This window comes from Narcine bancroftii, chromosome 1 (genome assembly GCF_036971445.1).
Source record: "Narcine bancroftii isolate sNarBan1 chromosome 1, sNarBan1.hap1, whole genome shotgun sequence".
Lineage (NCBI taxonomy): Eukaryota > Metazoa > Chordata > Chondrichthyes > Torpediniformes > Narcinidae > Narcine > Narcine bancroftii.
In genome coordinates, this window is record NC_091469.1 from 120,423,820 (window position 1) to 120,450,603 (window position 26,784).

General features: G+C 40.0%; 1 protein-coding gene across 4 annotated transcripts in view; it reads right to left on the reverse strand.

Annotated features, from left to right (window-relative positions):
• Nucleotides 1–26,784, reverse strand: part of LOC138763332 (soluble lamin-associated protein of 75 kDa-like) — a 136,612-nt gene that overhangs the window by 43,842 nt on the left and 65,986 nt on the right. For all 4 annotated transcript variants that reach the window (XM_069937321.1, XM_069937294.1, XM_069937303.1 and 1 more), the window contains exons 2-7: nucleotides 17,386–17,522; nucleotides 16,072–16,171; nucleotides 15,568–15,653; nucleotides 12,050–12,221; nucleotides 7,062–7,241; nucleotides 6,106–6,234 (exon numbers count right to left, since the gene is read on the reverse strand). In XM_069937321.1, the coding sequence (XP_069793422.1) occupies nucleotides 6,106–6,234; nucleotides 7,062–7,241; nucleotides 12,050–12,221; nucleotides 15,568–15,653; nucleotides 16,072–16,171; nucleotides 17,386–17,522 (804 nt within the window). The remainder of the gene's footprint in view (nucleotides 1–6,105; nucleotides 6,235–7,061; nucleotides 7,242–12,049; nucleotides 12,222–15,567; nucleotides 15,654–16,071; nucleotides 16,172–17,385; nucleotides 17,523–26,784) is intronic.

Consider the following 26,784-nt stretch of genomic DNA (forward strand, 5'->3'; position numbering starts at 1 on the left):
AATACACAATTCTTCTGAAGAAAACACACTAGGGCAAAACCCCCTACCAGTGTACAGCAAGAAACTGTGCTCCTGCCTTTATTAACCATTAAAGCCAAAGGGAGTTATGAATGGATTACATTTGCCTGAGGAGGATTCTCAGATTTGTACTCTTTTATTTTTTTAAAAAGGCATAATCAGCAGTTTTATAACAGCAATGAACTCACCTTAACAAGATGCCCTCAAAACAATTTCACTTGCAAAAATTACTAACTGCCTTAGTCTGCATCCAAGTTTAGAACTAAATGGCCCCACAAGGAGAGCTCGCCTCAGAAATTCTTTGGATTTGGGAAAGCACTGCTGTCTGTTGTTTCTCTCTGGATCTAACAAGGTGGAAGCTTGTATTCCACACAACGTGTGCACAGCACAAACATTCGGCACATTTATAACATTTTGACGACGAGGTGACAATGTCAGTCACAATGGAACAGCTGCAAGCTGTCCTCAAGCAGCAGCAGAAAAACTGAAGAAACACAAGTGAAGCTAATTGACCAAATGGCAGGGAAAACGTCCGTTGGGATTCCAGTCGTTGTAGAAGGTGAGCCTGAAGTTTATTCAAATTTGGCAGATGCTTTAATGAGCTTTATCTCTGGGTTCTCATTTGATCCAGAGACAAGAACACTTGAAACTTGGTTTAAAAAGTATGAAAGCTTTTTTTCAGTTGACTTTGCCAAGTTCAATGATGCGTGGAAAATTAGGCTGTTGTTGCGGAAGTTAGGCATTCGAGAACACGAGCGCTATACAAACTTCATTCTGCCAAAACTTTCCCATGAGCTCAGCTTCAGGGAAGCACTTAACGTGTTGCCTGAGATAGTCGGTGAGCAAACATCACTGTTCAACATTCAGTATTAGTGCCTCAAAATGACTAAGAAAGATACCAAAGATTTTGTGACATACACGGGTATGGTAAATTGATAGTGTAAGCGTTTTAAACTCCCTACGCTGACTGAAGACCAGTTTAATTGTCTATTCTTTGTAGTGGGAATGCAGTCGCACCACGATGCTGACCTCAATGCGTTTGCAAGCAAAGCTTGAGCAGGAGTCAGATACGACTCTTCAAAGATTAACAGCCAAATGCCAACGCTTAATTAATTTGAAACACAACAGCAAAATGGTGAAAGTGACACGCCCATCTTCAAGCGGTTGTGTCCAGTCAAGTCAGCAGACCCCGCTAGACACAAGTATGACCTTCCCAGTGCCTGTTAAAACTTCAATGAGTGGCAGTAAGCTTGTGACTGCCCATACAGATGTCAGCGCTGATGTAAATACAAGCACCTGGGGCATAAAGCAGAATGCTGTAGAGCTGAAAGACGGCAAATACCTGATAAATTTGCTTCACCCTCAAAAGTGAAACCTATCACAGCGACTTTTAAGGTGACTAATGCCAAATACAGGAAAGTGCACATTAACGGCATCCCAGTGAGGCTTCAAATTGATACAGGGTCTGATATCACCCTAATATCAAAGAAAACGTGGAAAATGATTGGTCAACCAGAGGTGACTCCGACAGAAAACATGACACAGAATGCTTCTCGGGGGCAGGATCCTGGAGTTGTTTGGCTCAGTTGACTGTTCCGTCAGCTTAAACGGTGCAGAAGAAAAAGTAGAACGTGTCATCTTGTAAAATGTCTTAACCTCAATCTCATGGGTCTCAACTGGTTCAAAAGATTTAACCTTCTGGACTGGCCACTCAACAATATTTGCCACAAGTTGCAAGTGGCACAAATCCCACAAGCAGCAAACACCCCACACAAGGCCTCAGACGCACACCAAAATGAAGGCAAAACTCCGTCTTCTGCCAAACACGAAACCGACTTTCAAGCCAAAACAACCTGTCCCATATGCACCATTGCAAGAGAGAAGCAAGAATTGGAACGGCTGCAACATGGAGTAATTAAGCAGGTTAGCTACTCATCAGGGGCTGAACCTATCGTGGTGGTTTTAAAATACATTGAATGGCTCCAAATAACCATGTGCTGATTTCTCAACTGGTCTGAATGCAGCATTGGACACCCATCAATACCCACTGCCATTGCCTCTTTGCTAAGCTGAATGGTGGCAAGATCTTTGTGAAGATCAACTTAGCAGAGGCTTATCTGCAGGTGGAGGTTCATGATGAATCCAAAGAATTGCTAACCATCAACACGCACCATGGACTGTTCAGATACATACGTCTACCATTCGGAGTGAAGACTGCTCCAGTTATCTTTCAACAGATCATAGACACAATGCTAAACAATGTTTGAGGAGTTGTAGTGGACATAGATGACATCCTGCTAATGGGAGCACATGCTCGAGAATTGTTTGATCGTTTTGTGTTCTGTCCTGCATCAAAGACTAGTTTTCGAGGGCATCCAGAAAAATACCCATTTTTTATGAAGTCCGTGAAATATCTTGGTTTCATCATTGACAAACATGGACGACAACTCGATCCACAAAACACTGATGCTATCAAACGCACGCCGACACCCACAGATGTGAGCACACTACGTTCATTCCTGGGTCTTATCCATCACTACAATTCATTTCTGCCAGAGATGCATAAACTCCATGATCCACTCAACAAGCTCCTTACAATGAGTAGCAAATGGAAATGAACATCAAAATGTCAAGAGTCGTTCAATTGAATTAAGTCAATGCTAAACTCAAATCCAAACTTGGAGATTGTCGTAGCTTCAGATGCATCACAGTCTGGGGTGGGAGCAGTCATTTCTCATATATTCCCAGAGGGGAATCAAAAGGCCATAGCATACGCAGCATGGTCTCTCACAGCAGCAGAGCGTAACTATGGACAAATTGAAAAGGAAGCTCTCGCAATCATTTTTGCAGTGAAGAAATTCCATAAAATGCTCAATTCACTCTTCACAAGCCCCTCTTAGTAGTATTTGGTCAAAGAAAGGAATTCCAATTACACGGCAAACCATCTGCAAAGATGGGCAACCAAGCTACTTGGTTATTACTTCAAAATTAAATACCTGCCAAACACAAGTATCAGGCAAGCTGATGCATTGTCACCACTCATTAGCGAGCAGGAAGTTCTTCTTATCATGGAACTCTCCGTAGAGGCAGAGATCAACCAGGTATTGAAAGATGTTATTAACTCACTGCCTGTCATAGCAGAAAGAGGCAGACAAGCAACGAGCGAAGACGACCTCCTACAAGAGATGATGCATCAACAACATTCATGGTGGCCAAAAACTTGTCCATGATTCGTCAAAAGACGAGAATCATTAACAATCTTTAATGGCTGTCTTTTGCTTGCAGAAAGGATTGTGATTCCCAAAGCTCTGCGATCTACAATCCTCAAACAGTTTCAGTGGACATCCTGGAACAAATAGAGGGAAAGCAATTGCACAAAGCTACGTTTATTGGCCTCTGATGGATGACCAGATTGAACAACTGACACGGTCATGCATCCGATGAGCCTCGACTTCAAAATATCCTGTTAAGATGAATCCACATTCTTGGCCTCAACCAAGCGGACCATGGAATCAACTTCGTATTGACTGTGCAGGACAGATTAATGGGGAATACTTTTTCTTTGGCTTGGCTTCGCGGACTAAAATTTATGGAGGGGTAATGTCCACGTCACCTGCAGGCTCGTTTGTGGCTGACAAGTCCGATGCGGGACAGGCAGACACGGTTGCAGCGGTTGCAAGGGAAAATTGGTTGGTTGAGGTTGGGTGTTGGGTTTTATCTCCTTTGTCTTTTGACAGTGAGGTGGGCTCTGTGGTCTTCTTCAAAGGAGGTTGCTGCCCGCCGAACTGTGAGGCGCCAAGATGCACGGTTTGAGGTGATATCAGCCCACTGGCGGTGGTCAATGTGGCAGGCACCAAGAGATTTCTTTAGGCAGTCCTTGTACCTCTTCTTTGGTGCACCTCTCTCTCGGTGGCCAGTGGAGAGCTCGCCATATAACACGATCTTGGGAAGGCGATGGTCCTCCATTCTGAAGACGTGACCTACCCAGCGCAGTTTGAACTTCAGCAGTGTGGATTCGATGCTGTCAGCCTCTACCATCTCGAGTACTTCGATGTTGGAGATGAAGTCGCTCCAATTAATGTTGAGGATGGAGTGGAGACAACGCTGGTGGAAGCGTTCTAGGAGCCGTAGGTGATGCCGGTAAAGGACCATGATTCGGAACCGAACAGGAGTGTGGGTATGACAACAGCTCTGTATACGCTAATCTTTGCAAGGTTTTTCAGTTGGTTGTTTTTCCAGACTCTTTTGTGTAGTCTTCCAAAGGCGCTATTTGCCTTGGCGAGTCTGTTGTCTATCTCGTTGTCGATCCTTCCATCCAATGAAATGGTGCAGCCGAGATAGGTAAACTGGTTGACCGTTTTGAGTTTTGTGTACCTGATGGAGATGTGGGGGGGGCTGGTAGTCATGGTGGGGAGCTGGCTGATGGAGGACCTCAGTTTTCTTCAGGCTGACTTCCAGGCCAAACATTTTGGCAGTTTCCACAAAACAGGACGTCAATCGCTGAAGAGCTGGCTCTGAATGGGGAATACTACCTTATCATAATGAACACAAACTCCAAATGGTCTGAGATCAAAGTAGCCCGACCATCTGTATCGGCTCCAATCATGGAACTCAAGTCCATATTCAATCGCTTTGGTTCACCTGTAACATTAGTTTTAGAAAATGAGTCAGTTCACTGCAGGCGGCTTAGATTTTTTTTTCTCCAGGCAATGTGGCATCACACATTCACTTGCCTCCATATCATCCTCAGTCCAATGGTCAAGTACAACATTTTGTGGATACATTCAAACTAGCTGTGCACAAGGCCAAGGGAGAGGGTCCAATGGAGGAGATCCTGTAGACATTCTTCCCAATAACTCCAGGTGGCATTTCACCTGCTGAAAACCTTTTTGGTAAGAAAATATGAGCACCAAAGACCAGAATCTGGACCAAGAGATTGTGATATGAAATAACAGTACAATCACTGGCATGAATCCAAAGAAAACACATTGCATGATGGTCAACATGTGTTGGTGTGGAAATACAGAGATAAGACAGATGTATGGCAGCTGGGGAGAACCCCAAGAAAAATTGGAGATGATCTCTACCATACAAGTTGGACTAGACATGCCAACCAGTTGCAACCAACAGAATGCAACCTCACTGAAACAACACTTGCGCAACTCAGCCTGGATGTCTTGTTGGAACATATGAACTTCAGAATCAATTGAACCACCAATCACACAGAAATGAGCCTATACTTTCAATGTCACTGGAACCCGCAAGGAAGTCTCAGAGTTCGGAGACCAGTGAAGCCTTTCCAAGTGGATCCCAGACTCCACTCATGAGTAACCAGCACAAGGGGGAAGGTGCAAGGACACCCTACTCCACCTTTGCCAGGAGTGGGTGATACCAGTTCTCAGAACTTGAGCCATCAATCAACTAATCCAGTCACATGTGTGAAATGGCTTGCGAGAGTGGCCTCGGGACCAAGATACTATAAATAGTTTTCTAATTCTAAATAAAGAGGGTTCGTTCTTTGGATTTGGGAAAACATTGGTGTCTGTCATTTCTCTCTGGGTCTAATGAAGTGGAAACTTGTATTCCACACAATGCTTGCACAGCACAAACATTCAGCACATTTATAATAAACTGTTTTGAAACAGTTAGCGTAGCGGTTAGTGCAATGTTGTTACAATAGACAATAGGAGCTGGAGTAGGCCCTTCGGCCCGTCGAGCCAGCACCGCCATTTTACAGCTCATGGCTGATCACTACCATCAGTATCCCTTTCCAGCCTTATCCCCATAACCTATTGGGTCAAGGGATCAAATCCCACACTGTAAGGAGTTTGTACGTTCTCCCCATATCTGTATTTTTCCCTGGGTGCTCTGGTTTCTTCCCACCGTGCAAAAATATACCAGGGTGCAGGTCAATTGGGTGTAATTAGGAGGCATGGACTTGTGGACAAAAAGGGCCTGTTACCATGTTGTATGTCTAAATTTAAACATTTAAAAAAAAATCAAGGTGTCAAATAGGAGTGGATTCTTAGAGTTTAGATGGATGAACAGAGGGGATTTGGTAGCCTCTGATAGAGCTTACTGGATTACCTTTTATAGGTGATATGCGTGTTAGTATCTTGTCTGCAATTCGACTTCGCTGGAACAGGTGTCCAACACCTTCAACCTCCCAGAGAAGGTCACAATCATCAGGATAATTATTCAAATACTTCTGGCAGACTGAAGAAAATATAAATAGGCAAATGAGTCTTGGAAGTACAACCAGTTTAGATGCAGATTATATTCACCAACTTGCTTTAATAGAGCTCAAGTTATTGAATTAATATAACAATAAAAAGCAAATCAAATTAATCATTAGGTCTGTGGTCACAGGCCAACAATGCCTCAAGTTTAAGTTCATTCTCCAGTTCCCATTTTATCATACTCTCAACCCTCCTTTGGTTCTCTTTATTGCCACATCCATGATTCAAGCCTGAGAGCTCATTTCACCTTTAATGTACTCCTTGTGTCCCTCACCTCATTGTTATGGATGTCCATTTTTGTCTCAAGACCAATTCCTGGAAATCCAACCTACTTCAAGAAGTTGGGACTAAAACTCATCCAGACAAGTTCACCCTACACTGATTCACCCTAGACCAATCCCTGGAAATCAAACCTACTTCAAGAAGTTGGGAGTAAAACTCATCCAGACAAGTTCACCCTACACTGATTCACCCTAGACCAATCCCTGGAAATCAAGCCTACTTCAAGAAGTTGGGAGTAAAACTCATCCAGACAAGTTCACCCTACACCGATGATAATCATGGTAGCTTTGATGTGAACATTGTTGGTAAAATGGGCTGTCAAAACCAGAGATTCTTAAGATAATCTACTTTATTATAACATTTTGGGGCTCTCCGATTTCCCCCCAACCAAATTTCCATTGTGGATTTGCTGTATACAATGTTTGATTCAGTAATACATTAGATAGTTAAAGAAGTTCCCCAAAAATCAATATGTCAAAGATTTTATCATATTCCTTTCTACCTGTCTTTTTTTTAAATTACCTCCATACATAGATGGTGAGAGTGGATATCTCAAACCCAGTGCATCCTCTGTGAAACAGTCAACAAAATCTTCCAGCATCTGAAGACCATATCCCTTTCCACGATGTTTCTTCCTCACAAAGATGGTGTCCATGATTGGCAGCTGGTAACATTGAGTCAAGAAGGCATGACACTTGCTTCCTACAGAAGAAAAAAAATAATGGAATCTTCAAGATGAAAAGCAAGGCAGGAACACAAAGAAAATACACTGCTTTATTATGTGCAATTGTTAATCAAGCAAATGACTGCATGATGTGATGAAGTATTGAAGCCTTTGGGTTAAAGTCATGAATGTTCCTTTCCTAACATCTAATCATCCTACTTGTAGAAAGGGTTGAGTCAACAAAAAGTGAAAAGAAAACATTAGATTTCTATTTTGTCACACAAAATAGAAACACGCATATGCACCCACACACATACATGTCCACGCACATGCACGCCAACCCGACTGTCCACATTTATTTTTGTGGTGTTCAATATAGCTGGTGGGGAAAATCGTACTGCACCAGCCTATACAGCGCATTATTAATCTCAGTTATGTTGCGCTGACACAGGTCCAACATCCCTTCAGTTCTACCTACCCCTTTCCTTTCTCTCTAGTTTTCATATCTCCACTGTTCCTATAACCCGCCCCCAGCTGCTAGAAATTAGGTAGGATCTGGTTGCCATGGTCATTATCTTTGTCTTCTTCTGCATCATAACCCCAGTTGTTCTTTTGAGCCCTGGTTGCTGAGCTAAGATCATTCTGAACCAGCTGTTGGAAAACCAAGGGTATTTTCAGCTACATCTACCGACAGGCAAGGAAGTGAGAGCATCACTGCAACTAAATCTGTGATACTGAACACTAATCCTGAGCAGCATCAACACTTAAGTCTCTGGCACTTCAGCTACAAAGGGAAGGGGGCAGAGGAGGAGTGCAATAGTGATTAGGGATTCAATGCTTAGGCAGTCAGGAGGTTCTGTGAACAGAGTTGACACTCCCAGATGACAAGATGCCTTCCAGGTGCCAGGGTCAAGGTCGTCTCTGATAGAGTCCACAGCATTCTCAAGCAGAAGAGTGAAAAGCCAGATGTCGCTGTCCATGTTGGTGCCAATGACAATGGAAAGGAGTAGAGATGAGGTCTTAAGGAACACAGGGAGTTAGGAAAGAAACTGAAAAACAGGATCTCAAGGGTGGTAATCTCAGGATTGCTGCCTATGCCACGCACCAAATGAGGGAAGGGAAAGGAAGTTATGGTAGATGAATGCAAGGAGCAGGGGTTCAGATTTGTGGATCATTAGAATCTCTTCTGGGGAAGGTCTGGCCTGTACAAAAAGGACATGTTATATCTGAAGTGAAGAACTAATATCCTGGCAGAAAGGTTTTCTAGAGCTGTTGGGGAGGGTTTAAACTAGTTTGGCAGGGGGATGGGAACCAGAATGTGAGTGCAGAAAATTGGGCAGAAGGTGGAAAGAATGATTCTACATGTTCAGAGTTTGTAAGGAAGGGAAGGCAGGGGAGGAAGCATAAATGCAGTCAGTTGGGGGATTTGAAATGTGTCCTTTTCAATGCAAGGAGTATTAGGAACAAAGGAGAAGAACTTAGAGCATGGATCACGACATTGAATTATGATGTTGTGGCTTTTACAGAGACTTGTTTGACAGAAGGACAACATTAGCTGATGCAGATTTAGGAGTTTTAATAGGGATAGAATGGGAGGTTAAAGAGTGGGGGAGGGGGAGTAGCATTTCTGGTCAGGGACAGCATCACAGCTGTAGAAAGGGAGGATGCCATAGAGGGGGTGTCTACTGAGTCAGGGTGAGTGAAAGTCAGGATTTTCTGGGAGCAAATCACTGTACTGGGAGAAGTCAAAAAGCCCCCCCAAATAGTCCTCTGGATACGGAGGAAAATTAGGCAGATTTTGGAACGGTGCAGAAATTAAAGGGTCATTGTTATGAGAGACTTCAACTTCCCAAATACTGACTGGTACCTCCTGACTGCAAGAGGGATAGATGGGGCTGAATTTGTCAGGTGTGTCCAAGAAGGACCAGTTGACTAGAGGACAGGCCATACTGGATCTAGTACTGGGTAATAAACCTGGTCAGGTGACAGACCTCTTAGTGGGGGAGCTTTTCATTGATATTGACCTCCCTGAGTTTTAGCATAGTTATGGACAAGGATAAAAGAAGACAGAAAGGGATAGTGTTTAATTGGGGAAGAGCTAATTACAATGGGATGAGGCAGGAATTAGGGGGAGTAAATTGGAAACAGATGTTCTCAGGAAAAAAAAACACATGTGGAGGATGTTTATGAACCACTTTCTCGGGGTTCTCAATAGGTTTGTCCCACTGAGAAAGGGAAAAGATGGTAGGTAAAGAGAATTATGGTTGACAAAACAGGTGAGACAGTTAGTTAAGAGGAAGAAGGATGTAAACATTAGATTCAATAGCAAAAATAAAAGGAATAGCTCATAAGAATTATATTATAGCCAGGAAGTAACTTAAGAAAGGACTTAGGAGAGCTTGAAGGGGGCATGAGAAGGTCTTGGCATGTAGGATTATTGTGAACCCCAAGGCATTATTTGCATGCATGAAGAACAGAAGGATTACAAGAGTGAAGGTAGGGCTACTTAATAAAGGAGGCAACATTTTCCTGGAGGCAGAGAAGGTGGGGGAGGTCCTAAATTAACATTTGGTTCAGTATTCACCAGAGAAAATGACCTCGATCAAGGCAAGGTCTGAATAGAACAAGCTTGTGTGCTAGACCATGTGGAAATGAGGAAAGAGGAAATTATTGATCTTAAAAATATTAAGATTGATAAGTCCCATCAGTCAGACAAGAGATAACCCAGGTTGCTATGGGAAGGGTGGAAAGAGAAAGCTGAGGTATTGGTGATGATATTTGCCATAGGGGAGGTGCCGGAGGATTGGAGAATGGCAAATGTGGTCCCCTTGATTAAAAAAAAGCTAATAGGGAGAATCCTTGGAATTATAGACCGGTGAGTCTTATGTCAGTGGTGTGCAAACTATTGGAGAGGCAGATTTCTGAGCATTTGGACAAGTCAACTTCTCAGGGATAGTCAGCATGGCTTTGTGAGGGGAAGGTCATCCCACAAAAGCCTGATTGAATTTTTTTGAGGAGCTAATAAAATAAATTGGAAGTAGGGCAGTAGATGTGGTGATACAGATTTCAGTAAGGCATTTGACAAGATTCCCCATAACAGACTCGTTCAGAAAGTCATGAAGCATGGGATCCATGAAACCTTGGCTGTGTGGATTCAGAATTGGCTTGCCTGTAGAAAGCACAGTAGTAGTGGATGGAATGTATTCTGCTTGAAGGTCAATGACTAGTGGAGTTCCACAGGAAACTGTTCTGGGACCCCTGCTCTTTGTGATTTTTATAAATAACCTAGAAGGGGAAGGACGAGTCAGTACGTTTGTGGATGATACGAAGGTTAGAAGAGTTGTGGAGAGTGTTAAAGGTCATCGTAGGTTACAAAAGGATATAGACAGATGCAGAGTTTGGCAGAGAAGTGGGAGATGGAGTTCGATCTGGATAAGTGTGAGGTGATGCATTTTGGAATGTCAAACTAGAAGGCTGAGTATAGAATCAATGGACAGATACTAACAGTGTGGAAGAACAGAGGGACCTTGGGGTCCAAATCCATACATCTTTTCAAGTTCCAGCACAGGTTAGTTAATTGGATAGTTAAGGTGGCTTACAGGATGCTGGGCTTCATTAGTCAGGGGATTAAAAGAGGTCATGTTGTAACCCTACAAAGCTCTGATGAGTCATACTTAGCATATTGTGGTCAGTTCTGGTCATCTCATTAGAGGGAAGATGTGGAAACTATGGAGAAGGTACAGAGAAGAATTACCAGGATGCTTCCTAGATTGGAAAATGTCTTATTAGGCAAGGTTATCAGAGCTCGGGCTTTTCTCTTTGGACCATAGAAGGATGAAATGTGACTTGATCAAGATCTACAAGATACTGAGAGGTATAGATAGGGTAGGACAGCCAGTACCTTTTACTCAGGCCAGGAGTAGCAAACACTAGAAGATATCTGAACAAAGTGAAGGGAGGAAAGTTTAGGGGAGACATCAGGGATAAGGTTTTTTTTTTAAAAAGCCGTGGATGCTTGCCAGGGATGGTGGAGGAGAATGAAACTTTAGGGGTGTTTCAAAGACTATTAGACAGGGGCATGGATGAAAAAAAGAGGCTAACAAGGTAGGAAGGGTTTAGATTTTTTACATTTTGATTTCAGATTTATTGTCAGAGTACATACTTGACAACACGTACAACCATGAGATTCTTTTTCCTGCGGAAAAGGCAGAATTACCATTTATTGGTAATGCAAAAAAACTATGCACAATGTACATGTGTAAACAAATAAAGAAATGTAAACAAGTGATGTGCAATACAGAGAGGAAAAGATAAAATGCAAAAGTAAGAGTCCTTGAATGAGTCCCTGATTGAGTAAAAGTCCTTACTTTTTTGATAGGAATACATGGATCTGCACAACATTGAGGGCCTGTACTCTGCTGTGGTATTCTAGCTCGTTCCCATCTCTATGTCATAACTCCCTGCAACCCAGCAAGCATCTCCTTTCCACGATATACTGAAATCTCTTTTGGAAGTCAGTATGACAACTGGATTCCTCCTTTCCAGATAGGACAATCTAAATCACAACAATACTGCACAAAAAAACCCATCTCCTCAGGTTTTTCAGTCAATTTTCCAGACTCTGGGTCCTGTCGAAATCCTTCTCACGATTATCCTGGTTTACCTTTCTTTATTCAGTTAAAACATTTGAACGCATTTTCTATTAAATCTATCATTAATCTGCTCTTCTTCAGGGAGAACAATCCCAGCAGCTCTAGCCTTTCTACAAAAGTGAAGACCTTGGTACTGTTCTGAGAAATCTCACCTACACACTTCACAGTAGCCAATCCAACCATGTGTTACATACCAGTGGGTTTGATGGAGTAGAAGCCAATTGCTTTCCCAGACTTCCAGAGAATTTTAGCGTACTCTGTGGCACCATGACAAAGGAAAGGAAGCTCATCAGCCTTCATTTCCTGTGCTCTGTAAATAATGCGATTCAAGACGTATAGAACAATACGCTCCCCAAGTGAAGTTACCTATGGAGACAAACATGTCAGTAAGTCATCATTGTTGAAAAAGACAACAATATGAAAAGCAGTGTGGAAAGCATACTGTGCCATACAGGCAGCTCACAAAAATGTTGCCACACTCTACAAAAAAGTTCAGAATTATTAATTAGCAAAGAAAAAGTAGATAGATAGGCAAGACCATTTGTCAACTCAAATACTGTAGTAATTACAACTGTACCAAATCACCAGCTATTATCCTGGTTCTTTAAAGTACAAAACTTTGACATACTTTAAGATTAGAGTTGCCCTGAGAGACTCGCCAATGGAATGCCTGCTTGCCAAGGTTACTTTCACTGCCACATAATAAAAATTCAATATTTAAATAAAAGTTTAAAAGGTTCTGCAAAGCAACACTCAACCCAGTGAAGGTGGGAGAAAAAATTCAGCCAACAGAGTAATGCCCTGCCCTTAGCAGCTGTTTGAATAAAGTTTCATTGGAAAGAAATGGCAGTGCCCACCATGGGGGTGACTCTCCCAAAGTGTCTCCCTATCCCTGCCTCAGAGTCTTTATTTTTATTACTATTAAGTACATTAGTAAGGCTTTATCTGTAGTTACAAGTCTAGAGGACCCCAAAACCCAGCAGCAATAGAAATTCACCAAGGCAAATGGCTACTTCAAAGAAAATTAAAGCAATTTTTATTAAAAGTTTGATCCTGTTTTAGGATCAAACTTTAATAAACTTATTTCTATTAACTTAACCCCCGCCTAATTCAAAGAGCACATGTACGTAATGTGTACATGTTCGGGAAAGTTCTTTGTTTCACAGTCCAATCTCACTTCTCACTCCAAGTTCAGGTGTCAGGCAATTCTTATACTAATTTAACATTTATGAATTTTCACCAAGCTCTGGTGCTTAAAGGTAAATGGTTACTGCTCAGTTGGTTTCAGAGAGATTTGTTGCTCGTTGGACACAAACCGATCTCCCACGATCAGTCACTTCAGTGTCTTGCCGAAGAAACTTGCCCCATCATGGGTTTTCCAAAGTGATAACCTTTTCTTCCAGGTCACCAGAGTTCCTTTTGCTTTCCTTATTTCAGGAGAAATACTCTAGCCATTTCCTCTTGTAAGGACCACAAGGGTTTACAACAGGCTGAACTCAGAACTCTCAACCAGTCTTCAAAATGGAGTTTTCAACAAGCCTCAAAAGCCACTGTAGAACTCAGTTCTCCCCCTCTCTCTATAGAATCCTATCCTGTTTGTTCTTTCCTCTCTCCGCTTGTAAAAACCTGAACTTCTTGCAGGGCTAACCAAACCCTTGAAAGATCTTTATCAGTATTTGAACCCAGACTCTTCCATTTGCACCTGCTTTTTGAAATTCCTTCCAAAACAATTTCATGGTCTTTGCAAAGGTACTTGGACCCTGGATGTCGAGCCTTAGCAAAGCTCTGGCATTTTAAATGAGGTGTGAAGTGTAAGTATCTGTTTGTGAAGTGACCTACACTCAACTCCCACAATCTAACTCTTTTAAAGACATATTAATACAAAATATAATATACCCATAACAGTAAACTTGGAGGGGAGGGGGTCTATTATGACGGTACAGAGAGTGCAGCAGCCAAGGCAACACAATTACAGTGCCAACGACAGGGGTTCGAATTTAAATCAAGTTTTATAAGTTATGGTAACAGGTCATTATTGCCATGTAATACTACAGTTAGAATGTAACATACACGAATTTTTTTAACTTTTCTCTACTGTAAGGCAGAGTCACCACTTTGCCCAGCACCCCTCACAGAAACCTGGTGTTCCTAGGTGGTCTCCCTTCCAAGTTCTGACCAGTTCAGAGTCTGCTTAGCATCCAAGATCAGGCAAACTCTTTAATAAAGTACTTACTTTATTAAAGTGAACTTTGCATAATTAAAGGCTACAATATTGATTTTTTTTTTCAAATTACATTTTGCAACATCTTTTAAGCTGTTTATTTTTAATGCAAATGTATTAGTTAGACATTGCAAGAGTGTGTCTCAAGCAACCAGAAAATTTGTATATATGGCATTAGCAATCCCCTTAGGTGCCACATACCAGGGATTTTATTGTACATTAAAAATGTAACCTAGGTGTACTTCAACCTTTACCTGCTGCAAGGAGTCTCTGTTAGTATTGCCTGGCGCCCCTTACACCACGAGGGGAAAAGCAGCAAAAGAAAGGGCCTTCAGAGTTACTGAGTCCGTGGATTCACCAACAGTGCTCCCAGAGTCTCTACAGCCACACAGACTCCTGTTCAATTCATCAGCAATCCAAGGTCCAGATCCAAACATCAAACAATCAGGAAGCCTACAGCCCCAAAAGGTCTCTTAGGAGTGCCCTCTGCACCCTTTCGAATCGCAGACCTGATACCAGGTTCCCATGAGCCAGTGTCCAACAGCCCACAGCCTGTGCAGGTTCGCCTGACTACAAGTTCCCCACATCCCGTGTGGGTTTCTTAGCTGCTAATTGGTCTGCCTTTCTGGGCCATGAGCTCGTGCTACCCAATTACACTCAATTGGCCTACAACCCTTGTATGCTTTGAACAGTGGGAGGAAACCAGAGCACTTGAAGGAAACCCATGCAGACACAGTGAGAAAGTACAAACTCCTTACAGACAGTGCTGGAAAGCACTGTAGTTAGTTTGATAGAGAAACATCCAAATAGTATAATCACCCTTTGAGCCCATTTAGTTTCTTTATAGCCCTGCCAAACTAGTTTAAACCCTCCCCATTAGCTAGCAAGCTACTGGCATATTGGTCTCAATCACATTGAAGTCCAACTCATTTGACCTCTACATATCCCACCTCTTGCACAATCACTTTTTAAAAAAATGCAAAGCTATTCATCCTACACCCTCTTTCCAGCCAGATATTTACCTGCTCCATCCTCCCATGTACAGTAATAGAACCAGCATTCTACTGTACAAGAACACTGAGTCTTAGGGATCACTACTTATATTTCTGCCAGTCTGGAGACCATTCATTGTTACCCTTTAAGGCAGGGGTTCCCAACCTGGGGTACATGTACTCCCAGTGGTACATTTGCACTTTTCAGGGGGTACATTGGGTCTGAGAGAATAACCACTACTGTACAATACATGGTGTTGTAAGCCGCAGTCAGATTGCACAATGTCGTGTTTTTTTTAAAAATCTTTAATTTTTAGGGGTACACGGGAACCTATAAAAACGCCCAAGGGGTACAGAGGAACAAAAAGGTTGGGAACCCCTGCTTTAAGATATGAATACAAGTTACCCCTGCCCATTTAATTCCATGGGCTTAAAATAAGCCAAATCTACAACACATATAAAAAAAATGCAAGCTTAAGTATGAACAGAATTCGTTTACCTGCTGAAGTCCCTGCCGGGAGGACTCAACAGTTTTGATGACATCATCAATTGCCCACCACCGATCCACTAGATACAATGCCACAGCTTGAAAGGACAGCAAGAGAAATTTTAAATGAGTGTTGGCTTCATAACAACCTGTTACTTTTGTACATAAGGAGTTTAATGGAATTTGGTCAAAGGGAATCAAGTAGTGAACATGTGTCCTTTCATGCATCATGGATACTTCATCTTTGTATATTAACAGATCTATTAGAGGTCTCCAAGTCTGACATAATTGGTAGAAGCAAATAAACATTCACGATGTTTGCCAGGTAATGTCAGTTTTTTTTTATATATAAATCAAAAACTTACAAGTAGTCAAAGATAAAATGTTATTGACCAAAGTTATATACAGAGGCAGTATTTTTTAATTTTTTTTTACAAGAGTAATTTTATATGCATGGATGAAATAACGAAGTTTCCTATTGATTGGAAAATTGTTTTAGAAAGAGGCAGCACTAACCTGTGAATTGACTTTCCGGAGCAAACAAGGCCAGGATTTTATACATCACATCACCACCATAGAGTGGAACAAAAGCAATGGAGGACAGACTTATTGGAATCTGTGTACAAGAAACACACATCAATTAGTTGCTATTAAATACAACCTTTTCTCACAAACCATTCGTACTCAGATTAAATCGATCAAAATCTTCTTGCTTAATACCTGCCAGTAGAAGTCAAGCCCATAAAGCACCCAGGGAGGCAGATGTTGCACTAACATCAAACATTCTACATAAATGAGAAGGATCTGATGTAAAACAAAATCGTCATCACAGACCTTTCCTTCTAGTTTCCTTTTTTTTTTAAAAATAAACCTTTCTTTGCATCTATTCTACAAACATTTTGTTTCTGATGACCAATCATCAACCTGAAGCATTAAATTTGTTTCTCTCTTCCAGAAATTTCAAGCACTTTAATAATATTTTAAATTTACAGAATCTACATAGAGTCTCTTGCTTTTGGACCCTTTAAAAAATTCTCAGAACATCTTTGGAGTGATACAATTTGTCGCCAAGGGATTCAAATCATACTAACAGAAGTAGTATGTGGATTACAACAGCTAAAATATAGAAAATGCTCAGCTCCAAAATTGGAAGCTACTAAAAGAGAAAGATGATAAAAAGTTTGCTCCAAAACCTCATTGATGCAGAAAGGCTAGGGAAATAACTTTATAACCAAAATCAACTGTGTGTCATTTAAGAAGCTATTCTTCATGTAATTACAGGCAATTTCCCCCAGGTGGAGGTTGGGAAATTATCTGCTTTTGAAGCATTTATCCAGATTCTGAATCATATTTCCATTTCAACATCTCCAAATCACTGGAGGTAGAAGCACATAACCATTGTGACAAATACACCATATTCCTTCGAACAGCAGTGTTTTCTCAATAATTGAATTGTCAGCCATGGAAATGTTTTCAAATGGTCTTTAAATTTATAGAAATTACACTTTGGCGGATGAGCCCCTGCCATCCAATTACCACCAAGTGACCTACACTTGAGCAATGGAAAACCCACACAGATATGGGGAGAATGCACAAACTCCTTACAGACAGCACAAGATTCAAACCTCAGTTGCTGGCACTGTAATAGCGTTGCGCTAATTACTAGTTAACATCCTGATGGCCCATCCCTCTTCCATGCAAGAAACAATCTCTAACTATTACCTGATAGAAAGACTGCAGATATTGCAAAAAGATTACAGACTCAAAACATCAACCATTTTTTTCTCCAAAAAAGCTGCCTCTCCTGAGAACTTTCAGGATTTTTCCTACCTTTCTTCTGTTGGGTAGTGTGAAATATTCCAGCTTGTCAGGGTCACCGTACAGCAGACTAGACATGTATTCCTCTGCAGTTTGCTCAATATCTTCATGCTCCAGGTCAGCAAGCAAATCCACTGGGAATGCCATCACTGCCACATACACATAAAAGACAATAAATATAGAGCTTTCTTTCTTCAGCACCTCCTGAGATACTTCAATGATTTCTTTCCAGTACTGAGCTATACAAGTGCAGCCTAATCAAAGTCATATGGTGTTGTTGCATTACAGGAAGGATGTGGAGAATTTGGAATGTATGCAGAAGAGATTTGCTAGGATTGTAGCTGCAGTAATTTACCCAGTATACACACAATTTAAAGAAAGCACTCACTTGCTTTTTCAGTGCAAAATGAAATCAACTCTTTATCCCGCTCAAACACTCATCCAAACCCCTATGAATTTTTCAGTGGCTCTCCACCACACAGGTGATCTCGATGTTCTCAACCTCCTCCCCTTGCATGCGTGATCCATCACAACGCATGCAGCCTGCTGAATGAACCCACACGTGCACTTTATTACTGCCGTGTCACGTCAAATACATCAACAGCAATTGGCACCGTTCCCGACACAGGAAAATACATGATTGTGACAGAATGTCAGATTTACTCAAATTCAAATCTGAATTATCAGACAGATGTTTTCAATGTGGTCAAGAAATAGGTACTTTCTTGCATTCATGCCCTAAAGTGAAGGCCTCTTTTGGAAGATTTGGGTAATCCCCATGAAAAAAATTTACAGGAATTTGATACCCTCAAGAACCAGAATTATTTTTATTGAGAAATTTAGAAGACGCAAGACCTAAAATGAGACTGTCAAAACATCAATCAAAATTTGTTAAGCTCGCTATAGTAGTGGCCAGGAAATGCATAGCGGTTACTTGGAAATCTGATTCCCAAATAGGTTCAACCTGCTGGAAGACAGAAATAATGAATTGTGTTCCCCTGGAGAAGATCACCTATGATAGGTGATATATTTATGATACGTGATATATTTTTAAGAATATGGAATTCATATCCAAGGTACATCAGGATAAATCTGATTCCTCCCTCCTGTTTCTAACCCCCCACCCCTCTCCCCCAAAGTGCTCGCAGCGGTGAGGACTCTAGATGAGTCAGGTTATTTGTCCCTTGATGGGAGTGGGGTTGAAGTAAAGCCATTCTTTTCTTTTTATTATTCTCTTTTTTTAACTTTTTCTTGTTTCTTGGAGGGTTCGAGGGTTCTTCTTTCTCTATTATCTATTATCTTATTCTCCCTTTGATTCAACATGGACATTGAATTTGCATTTTTCCAGTATTATTGTAATTTTTCTTTTATAATAATTGAATTGATTCTTTTCCTCATTTTCTTTAATATTGACATGTGGATCAATATTGTATTATTTTGTTAATATTATTGAAATTGATGTTTTTTTTCCTTTTTGATTATTCTTCATTTTGACTGCACAGTGATTGAAAATGCTCAAAATAAAATATTCAAAAAAGGATGTCTGAATTTGGGGTGGTGGGTGGAGGAAAGAGCTATGAAGAGATTGGACAACTTGGGTTGTTTTCTTTGAAGCATCAAAAGCTACTGGGAGATATTTATAAAATTAGAGGCACTGAGAGTGGGCAGTCAGAATGCTTATCAGAAGGTAAAAACATCATAGACCAGAGGTGTTTTAAGGTGAAGAGTTCAAATTCAGAGATGGGCAGGGCAAGTTTGTTTAAAAAAAAAGTGGAAGGTGCCTGGAATGGGCTGCCAGGAGCAGTGATGGAAGCAGATGCAAAACCATTTAAGGTTTCTATATAGACATACAAATCTGCAGGAAATAAAGGATATACATCATGTGCAGAGTTCTAGTTTAATTTGGGTATCATGCTTGGTGAAGACATGTGGGCCGAAGGGCCTGTTCATGATCGATGCTCTAATTGTTTTCTTGCTGCTAATGGCTCAAGCTACAATTTGCTGTTTTATTAAAATTTAGTCCAAAAAAAGGGACAGAAAGTCAATAACATTTCCTGGTGATCTGTATCTGAGCATTTTGTAGCACACAGCTGTAGAAATAGTGGCTGTACTCGTTCTCACACAAGTTGATTGGTGCTTTTGGACTTTCTGAAAAGGATTTAACTAAGGTGCCATGTAAGAGAAGTAAACAAGAGTGGGTAGTTTTCAGGTAATACATCAACTTCTTTCCAGGCTTAGTTATTGGAAAGAAACATCTGGAATAAATGGAGCATTTTCAGTTAAAGATCAGCACTGGGGCCTCAGATGACAACCAATACCAATGGCAATTCAGAAAAACAGTTCCAAGTGTGTGATATCTATATTTGTTGCTGATACAAACAAATTGCATCAAGAATTCGATATTGTGGGGGGGCATGCCATATGATGACGTGCGGTTAGACTGAATCCTTGCTCTCCTCAAAAAAGAGAAAAAGTGACAAAAAAGTGACAAAAAAGTGTTAGAATCCCAGAAGACCCCAAAACCCAGCAGCAATAGATATTCACCAAGACAAATGGTTACTTAAACAAAAGTTGCTTTTAATTAGCTTTAAACATGAAAACAGGATCAAACTTTATCTTATCACTATTAACTTAACTAACCAAACCTTCTAATTCTAAGCGCATGTATATATGTAATGCAAATTCAGAAAAGTTTTTTTTGATTCAGAGTCCAATCTCATTTCTCACTCCTCCAAGTTTACTGGTTGCAGGCAATTCTTAAAGTGTGCACAGAATTTAACATTTTAAAGTTCACCAGGCTTTAGTGATTGAAAAGTAAATCGTTACCGCTCATGAAAGTTCTTGTCAGTTTTCAGAGAGAGATTTGTTGTTCGCTGGACACCCACACTGATTCCTTGTAACCAGCCACTTCAGTGTCTTAACATAACATAACAATTACAGCACGGAAACAGGCCATTAGGCCCTTCTAGTCCGCACCGAACCAAACACCCTTTTCTAGTCCCACCTCCCTGCACAATGCCCATAACCCTCCATCTTCTTCTCATCCATATACCTGTCCAACCTTTTCTTAAATAATACAATTGACTCCGCCGCCACTATTTCTCCCGGAAGCTCATTCCACACGGCTACCACTCTCTGAGTAAAGAAGTTCCCCCTCATGTTACCTCTAAACCTCTGCCCCTTAATTCTTAACTCATGTCCTCTTGTTTTAATCTTTCCTCCTCTTAATGGAAATAGTCTATCCACATCCACTCTGTCTATCCCTTTCATAATCTTAAATACTTCTATCAAATCCCCTCTCAACCTTCTACGCTCCAAAGAATAAAGACCTAATCTGTCCAATCTCTCCCTATACTCTAGATGCTTAAACCCAGGTAACATTCTGGTAAACCTTCTCTGCACTCTCTCCACTCTGTTTATATCCTTCCTATAATTAGGCGACCAGAACTGCACACAGAACTCCAAATTAGGCCGCACCAACGTCTTATACAATCTCAACATCACCTCCCAACTCCTATATTCCATGCAATGATTGATAAAGGCCAGCATACTAAAAGCCTTCTTCACCACCCTATTCACGTGAGTTTCTACCTTCAGGGAACGATGTACCGTTACTCCTAAATCTTTCTGCTCTTCTGTATTCATTAATGCTCTCCCATTTACCACGTATGTCCTATTCTGATTCTTCTTACCAAAATGAAGCACCTCACACTTATCAGCATTAAATTCCATCTGCCATTTTTCAGCCCACTTTTCTAAGCAGCCCAAATCCCTCTGCAATCCTTGAAAACCTTCTTCATTATCCACTATTCCACCTATCTTAGTATCGTCTGCATATTTACTAATCCAATTCACCACCCCATCATCTAGATCATTAATGTATATAACGAACAACAATGGGCCCAATACAGATCCTTGAGGCACACCACTGGTCACCGGCCTCCAACCTGACAGACAATTATCCACTACCACTCTCTGGCCTCTCCCTTTCAGCCAATGTTCAATCCATTTGACTATCTCGAAATTTATACCTAAAGACTGCACCTTCCCATGTGGTACCTTATCGAAGGCCTTATGAAGTCCATATAGACAACATCCACTGCGCTACCCTCATCCACATTCTTAGTTACCTCTTCAAAAAATTCAATCAGATTGGTCAAACATGACCTTCCTCCCACAAATCCATGTTGAGTGCTCCTGATCAGACCCTGTCTATCCAGATGTTTATAAGTACTATCTCTAAGAATTTTCTCCATTAATTTACCTACCACAGACGTCAAACTTACAGGCCGATAGTTGCCAGGCTTCTTCCTTGAACCCTTTTTAAATAACGGAACCACATGCGCAATGCGCCAATCCTCCGGCACTATCCCCATATCTAATGACATTTGGAAAATTACCGCCAGAGCCTCTGCTATTTCCTCCTTCACTTCTCTCAATGTCCTGGGGAAGATCCCGTCTGGTCCCGGAGACCTATCCGCCTTTATATTCTTCAAAAGCCTTAAAACTACACCTTTTGTAATCTCTATATTCCCCATATTTACCCAATTTGCTTTTTTTTATCTCACATCTCCCAATATCCTTCTCCTTAGTGAATACCGAAGAAAAGAAACTGTTCAATATCTCCCCCATTTCTCTAGGCTCCACACACAGTTTTCCGCTCTGATTCTCTAAGGGACCAATTTTGTCTCTAGCTTTCCTCTTACCATTAACATATTTGTAGAACTCTTTTGGATTAGTTTTCACCCTGCTTGCCATAGTTTCCTCGTACCTTCTTTTAGCTTTCCTAATTCCTCTCTTAAGATTCCTCTTACATTCAATGTATCTTTCAAACATCTCCTTAACTCCATGCTTCTTATATCTAATGTACGCCTCCCTTTTTCTTCGAACCAAGTTTCCAATATTCCTTGAAAACCACAGCTCTCTCAAACCTTTTGCCCCTCCTTTTAACCTAACAGGAAAATAAAGCTTTTGCACTCTCAAAATCTGATCTTTAAAAGACTTCCATCTCTCTACTACATCCTGCCCATAAAACAAATTGTCCCAATGCACACCGTGCAAGTCCTTTCGCATCTCCTCAAATCTAGCTTTTCCCCAATCAAAAACCTCAACCTTTCTTCTTGAAGAAGAAACTTGCCCCAACAGGGTTTTCCAGATGATAACCTCTTTCTTTCAGGTCACCACAGAGTTCCTTTTTGTTTTACTTATTTCAAGTGAAACATTAGGCAGCTAGTCCTCTCCTCTTAATATGAACCATAGGGCTTTGACCAGGCTGAACTAAGCACTCACAACTCTTCTTCCAAATGAAATTTTTCTCCAAGCTTTCCAGCTTGTCCTGTTCCAGTTCCTGCTGACTGTAGCATTGCAGAACTGATTTATTTTCTCTCTCTCGCTGAGAAAAAGCTGTTTTTACTCTGATTGCAAAACCACATGACCCTCTTAGAATAGCAAGTTCCACTCCAGACAGCCTGTGGCTCCGATGAGTTCTTTCATTTGTTGCCTTTTTGTAAACAACAATGCATTTGTGAAGACTCTTGGGCGCTCTCCAAAGCTTCTACAAAGGCCCTGGGTGCCGACATGTCTAGCATGAGCAGAGTTCCAGTATTTTAAATAAGATCTGTTTTAAAGTATTTGTATGTGACCTACACTAAAAAACCTGCACCAATTTATCTCCCAAAAACATATCTAATCTGTCACAAAATTTATAGAAGATATGAAAGAACTGTCTGAAGACACATAGAAGACATCAACAATGCCACCAAAGAAGGATAAAGGACTTACTGTTGCACAAGAAACTGAGCAAGAAAAGAAACAAGGAAGAGAGGCCTACCTGAAGGATCCTGGAGCTGTCCATAAGGTAGTATCCAAAGGAGAGAGGCCAGAAGCCGGGGAGACCTTGGACACTGCTTCACCCGACATCGGATGAAGAAGTGACTACGAATGCGCGATTCCTCGTGCATGTGCAGAGCACAGATAAAGCAAAATTTTAAAAGATTCCAGACATTCACAGCTCCAGCGATCAAGACCTGGAAAAGCAAAGGAAGGAGCAAGAACGACCTACAATCAAGAAAAAAGTAGAAAATGGTGCAGAAGCTTCTTTATCTTCTGTGATTTAAAGCAAATGTTAGATTTTTTTCTACAATCCATGGAAGTGTTAACTGATGAAGCAAGAAGAATGGTGATAAGATGGAAAGATTAATACAACAGGTGGGCACTAGCTTTGAAATAGTGGATGGAAAAATTAAAGGGAGGAATTTGAGATTCAAAGCCTTAAAAATCAAGTGAAGAAAGCAGAAGCAGCTGCAAAGCATGATCAGTTAATGCAAAAGATAGACTTTTGGAAAATTTCAGTAGACAGAATAATATCAAGATTGTTGGACTTAAGAAGGGGACAAGGGTCAAGACTTGAAAAAATTTCTGCAACGGTGGATACCGGAATCTTTGGGTCAGGCTGCATTTCAAGGTGATTTGGAGATAGAACGAGCCCATAGGGCATTGAGACCTAAACCTCAGCCTGACCAAAAGTCCTGTCCAATACTTGTCAGATTCCTTTGATATGAAGTAAGAGAAAAGATATTGGAGCTGTCAGTGAAACAAGCTAAAGAAAGATAATTACCTTGGATTTATAATGGAAATAAGATTTTTAAAATCCAGATACAAGTTTTGATTTGTTGAAAAAGAGAAAGGAATTTAATCCATTTAAAGATGTTGTGTGGAAAAAAGGCTGTGCCTTTGTTTTGAGATATGCAGCAGATTGGAAAGTATTCGTCCCAGGAGGGAGGAATAGGTTTTTTACTAAGCCAAATGAAGCAAAGGTATATGCCGATTCATTGCCTGTTAAAGATCAGCAGATGGTTGTTGACACTTGAATTCATTATATGACTGAGACATTTTGCTGTAACTGAAAATACAGTTTTGAGAGAGTTTAAAAGGGGATGAAGGTTTAACCTATATTGTGCGTGATCTAATAAACTGGGTAAGATTAATGGATTAAAAGGTCTATTGATAAGTTTATAGTAAAGGATGGTATGATGTTTCGAGTGAGTGAGTGGGGAATGTGATGCTGACCACAATGCTATCATGGGCACTAATGCGACTAGTTTTGCATCCCGTACAGATAAGGGTGATAGAGACACCTTAACATCACGTGCTTCAGGAGTTTTTCCTTATCTTTCTTCTGGTTCTTAGCCTGGATTGTTTATAGATGCAGGATATCATATGGGGAGGGATATAGGTTTTAATTTCAATGTCTGATGGCAGGGAAATTGTCATTTATGAGTATTAATATTAATGGAATTCAGAATCTGATAAAGAGAAGACAATTATTGAATTATATGAAAAGAATCTAAAGTAGATGTGGCTTTTTTTAAATACAAGAAACTAATTTAACAGAAATAGGACATGAAATTAAAGAGAGATTGGGTAGGAGGGGTATTCTCTTCATTTAATTCTAAAGCTAGAGGAGTAGCGATATTAATAAATAAAAGTTTACCAATTGAAATACTGGATGTAATGACTGATAAAGTGGAGAGGTATGTGAGATAAATTGCAAAATTTATTCTGAATATTGGATCTTGAATATATATACATCGAATGTAGATGATGGAAAATTTATACAAGATTTTTTTTTAAAATACAGTTAGCTAATGCAAAAGGGAAAATAATTATGGAAGGAGACTTTAATTTTACTTTTGATTGCAAGTTGAATAAATCAGGAGGAATTATGGTTAAAAATAAGGTGACAAACGATGTGAAAAATTTTATGAATGAAATTAAATGTTAATAGTTGGAGAAAGAGGCATCCTGGTGTTAAGGATTATTCATTTTATTCTTCTAGGCACAAGACATATTCCTGTATAGATATGTTTTTAATTGCCTCTCAACTCTCAACAAGAGTTCACAGTATTGAATATCAGGCAAAGATATTGTCTGACCATTCACCTTTAGTTATGTCAGTATTAGCAAAATAAAGGTTATAGATGGAGATTTAATGCAGCATTGTTGAAAAGGAAAAGATTTTTGTGACTTTATAAGGTAACAGATAAAAAGATTTTATGGACCTGAATGAACATTCTGTAACTAATAAGTTATACCACCAAGGTTATAAAAGAATACATATTTGAAGTTAATTTTTTGGAAAAGGAAATAATAAAGATGGAAAAAGGATTGCAAAATAGAGGAATAGTGAACAAAGGAAAATATTGGATTTAAAGAAATTGAATTTTAAATACAAAACGAACATATAGAGTAGAGAGGGATACAAGACAAACCCAACAAAAATATAGTTCAAAGTTTTAGCATGGCAATTGAAGACTGAACAAGTATCGAGAACAATTGTAGCTGTAAAAGAAAATTCGGGTCATCTTACTTACAAAACACAAGGTATTAATGATGTGTTTATTAAATTCTATATGAAATTATATAAATCGGAATCTTTGAAGGATAGGGATAAAATAGACAAATATTAGTTCACAATTACTTTTCCAAAGTGTAGAAGAGAAGACAGAATTAATAACTCCATTTACAGTTACAGAATTATGATATATTGATTTATTTACTAAACAATAAGGCTCCAGGGGAGGATGGTTTCTCTCCAGAGTTTTATAAAGAATTATTAATTCCGATATTTATGGGGTTGTTAGATCAAATGAAAGATCTTTGGGACTTACCCAAGTCATTTAAAAGTGCATTAATAAGTTAATCCAACAAAAAAAGGAAGAACCCTTTGCTTCCATCTTCATATAGACCAATTTCACTACTGAATAGTGATTTTAAAATTGTATCCAAACTAATAGCTAATAGACTAGCTAAATGTTTACCCAAATTGATTAATATGGACCAAACAGGTTTTATTAAAAATAGAAGATCAGTGGGTAATATTATTAGATTTTTAAGTTTAATAAATATGGCTCAGAAAAGAAAAATGCCATCAGCGGCTTTAGTTTTAGATGCAGAAAAGGCGTTTGATAGGTTACAATGGGATTATTCATTTAAAGTACTGAAGGTTTTAGGAATTCTGACAAATTTTATAAACTGGATAAGAGCATTATATAATTTTCCAAAGACTAAAGTGATTACAAATAGCAAATTTTTTTGTTGGAAAGATCATCTAGACAAGGATGTCCATTACCTACTTTTTTTTAAATTTTATTTGCTTTAGCTATAGAACTTTTAATTGAAGTGATTAAAAGTGATAATGAGATTGAGGCCTTTAAGATACATGATAAAGAACATAAAATTAGTCTTTTTGCAGATGATGTAATATTAGATCTTAAAATCCTGAAACCTCATTACAAAAAGTAAATGATCGATTGTAACCTGATACTAACCCATACTCCACCAAAGTAAATATTGATAAAAGTGAAGTGATGCCAATGATCAAGACAGACTATGTTCAAGTTAAGAAAAAGA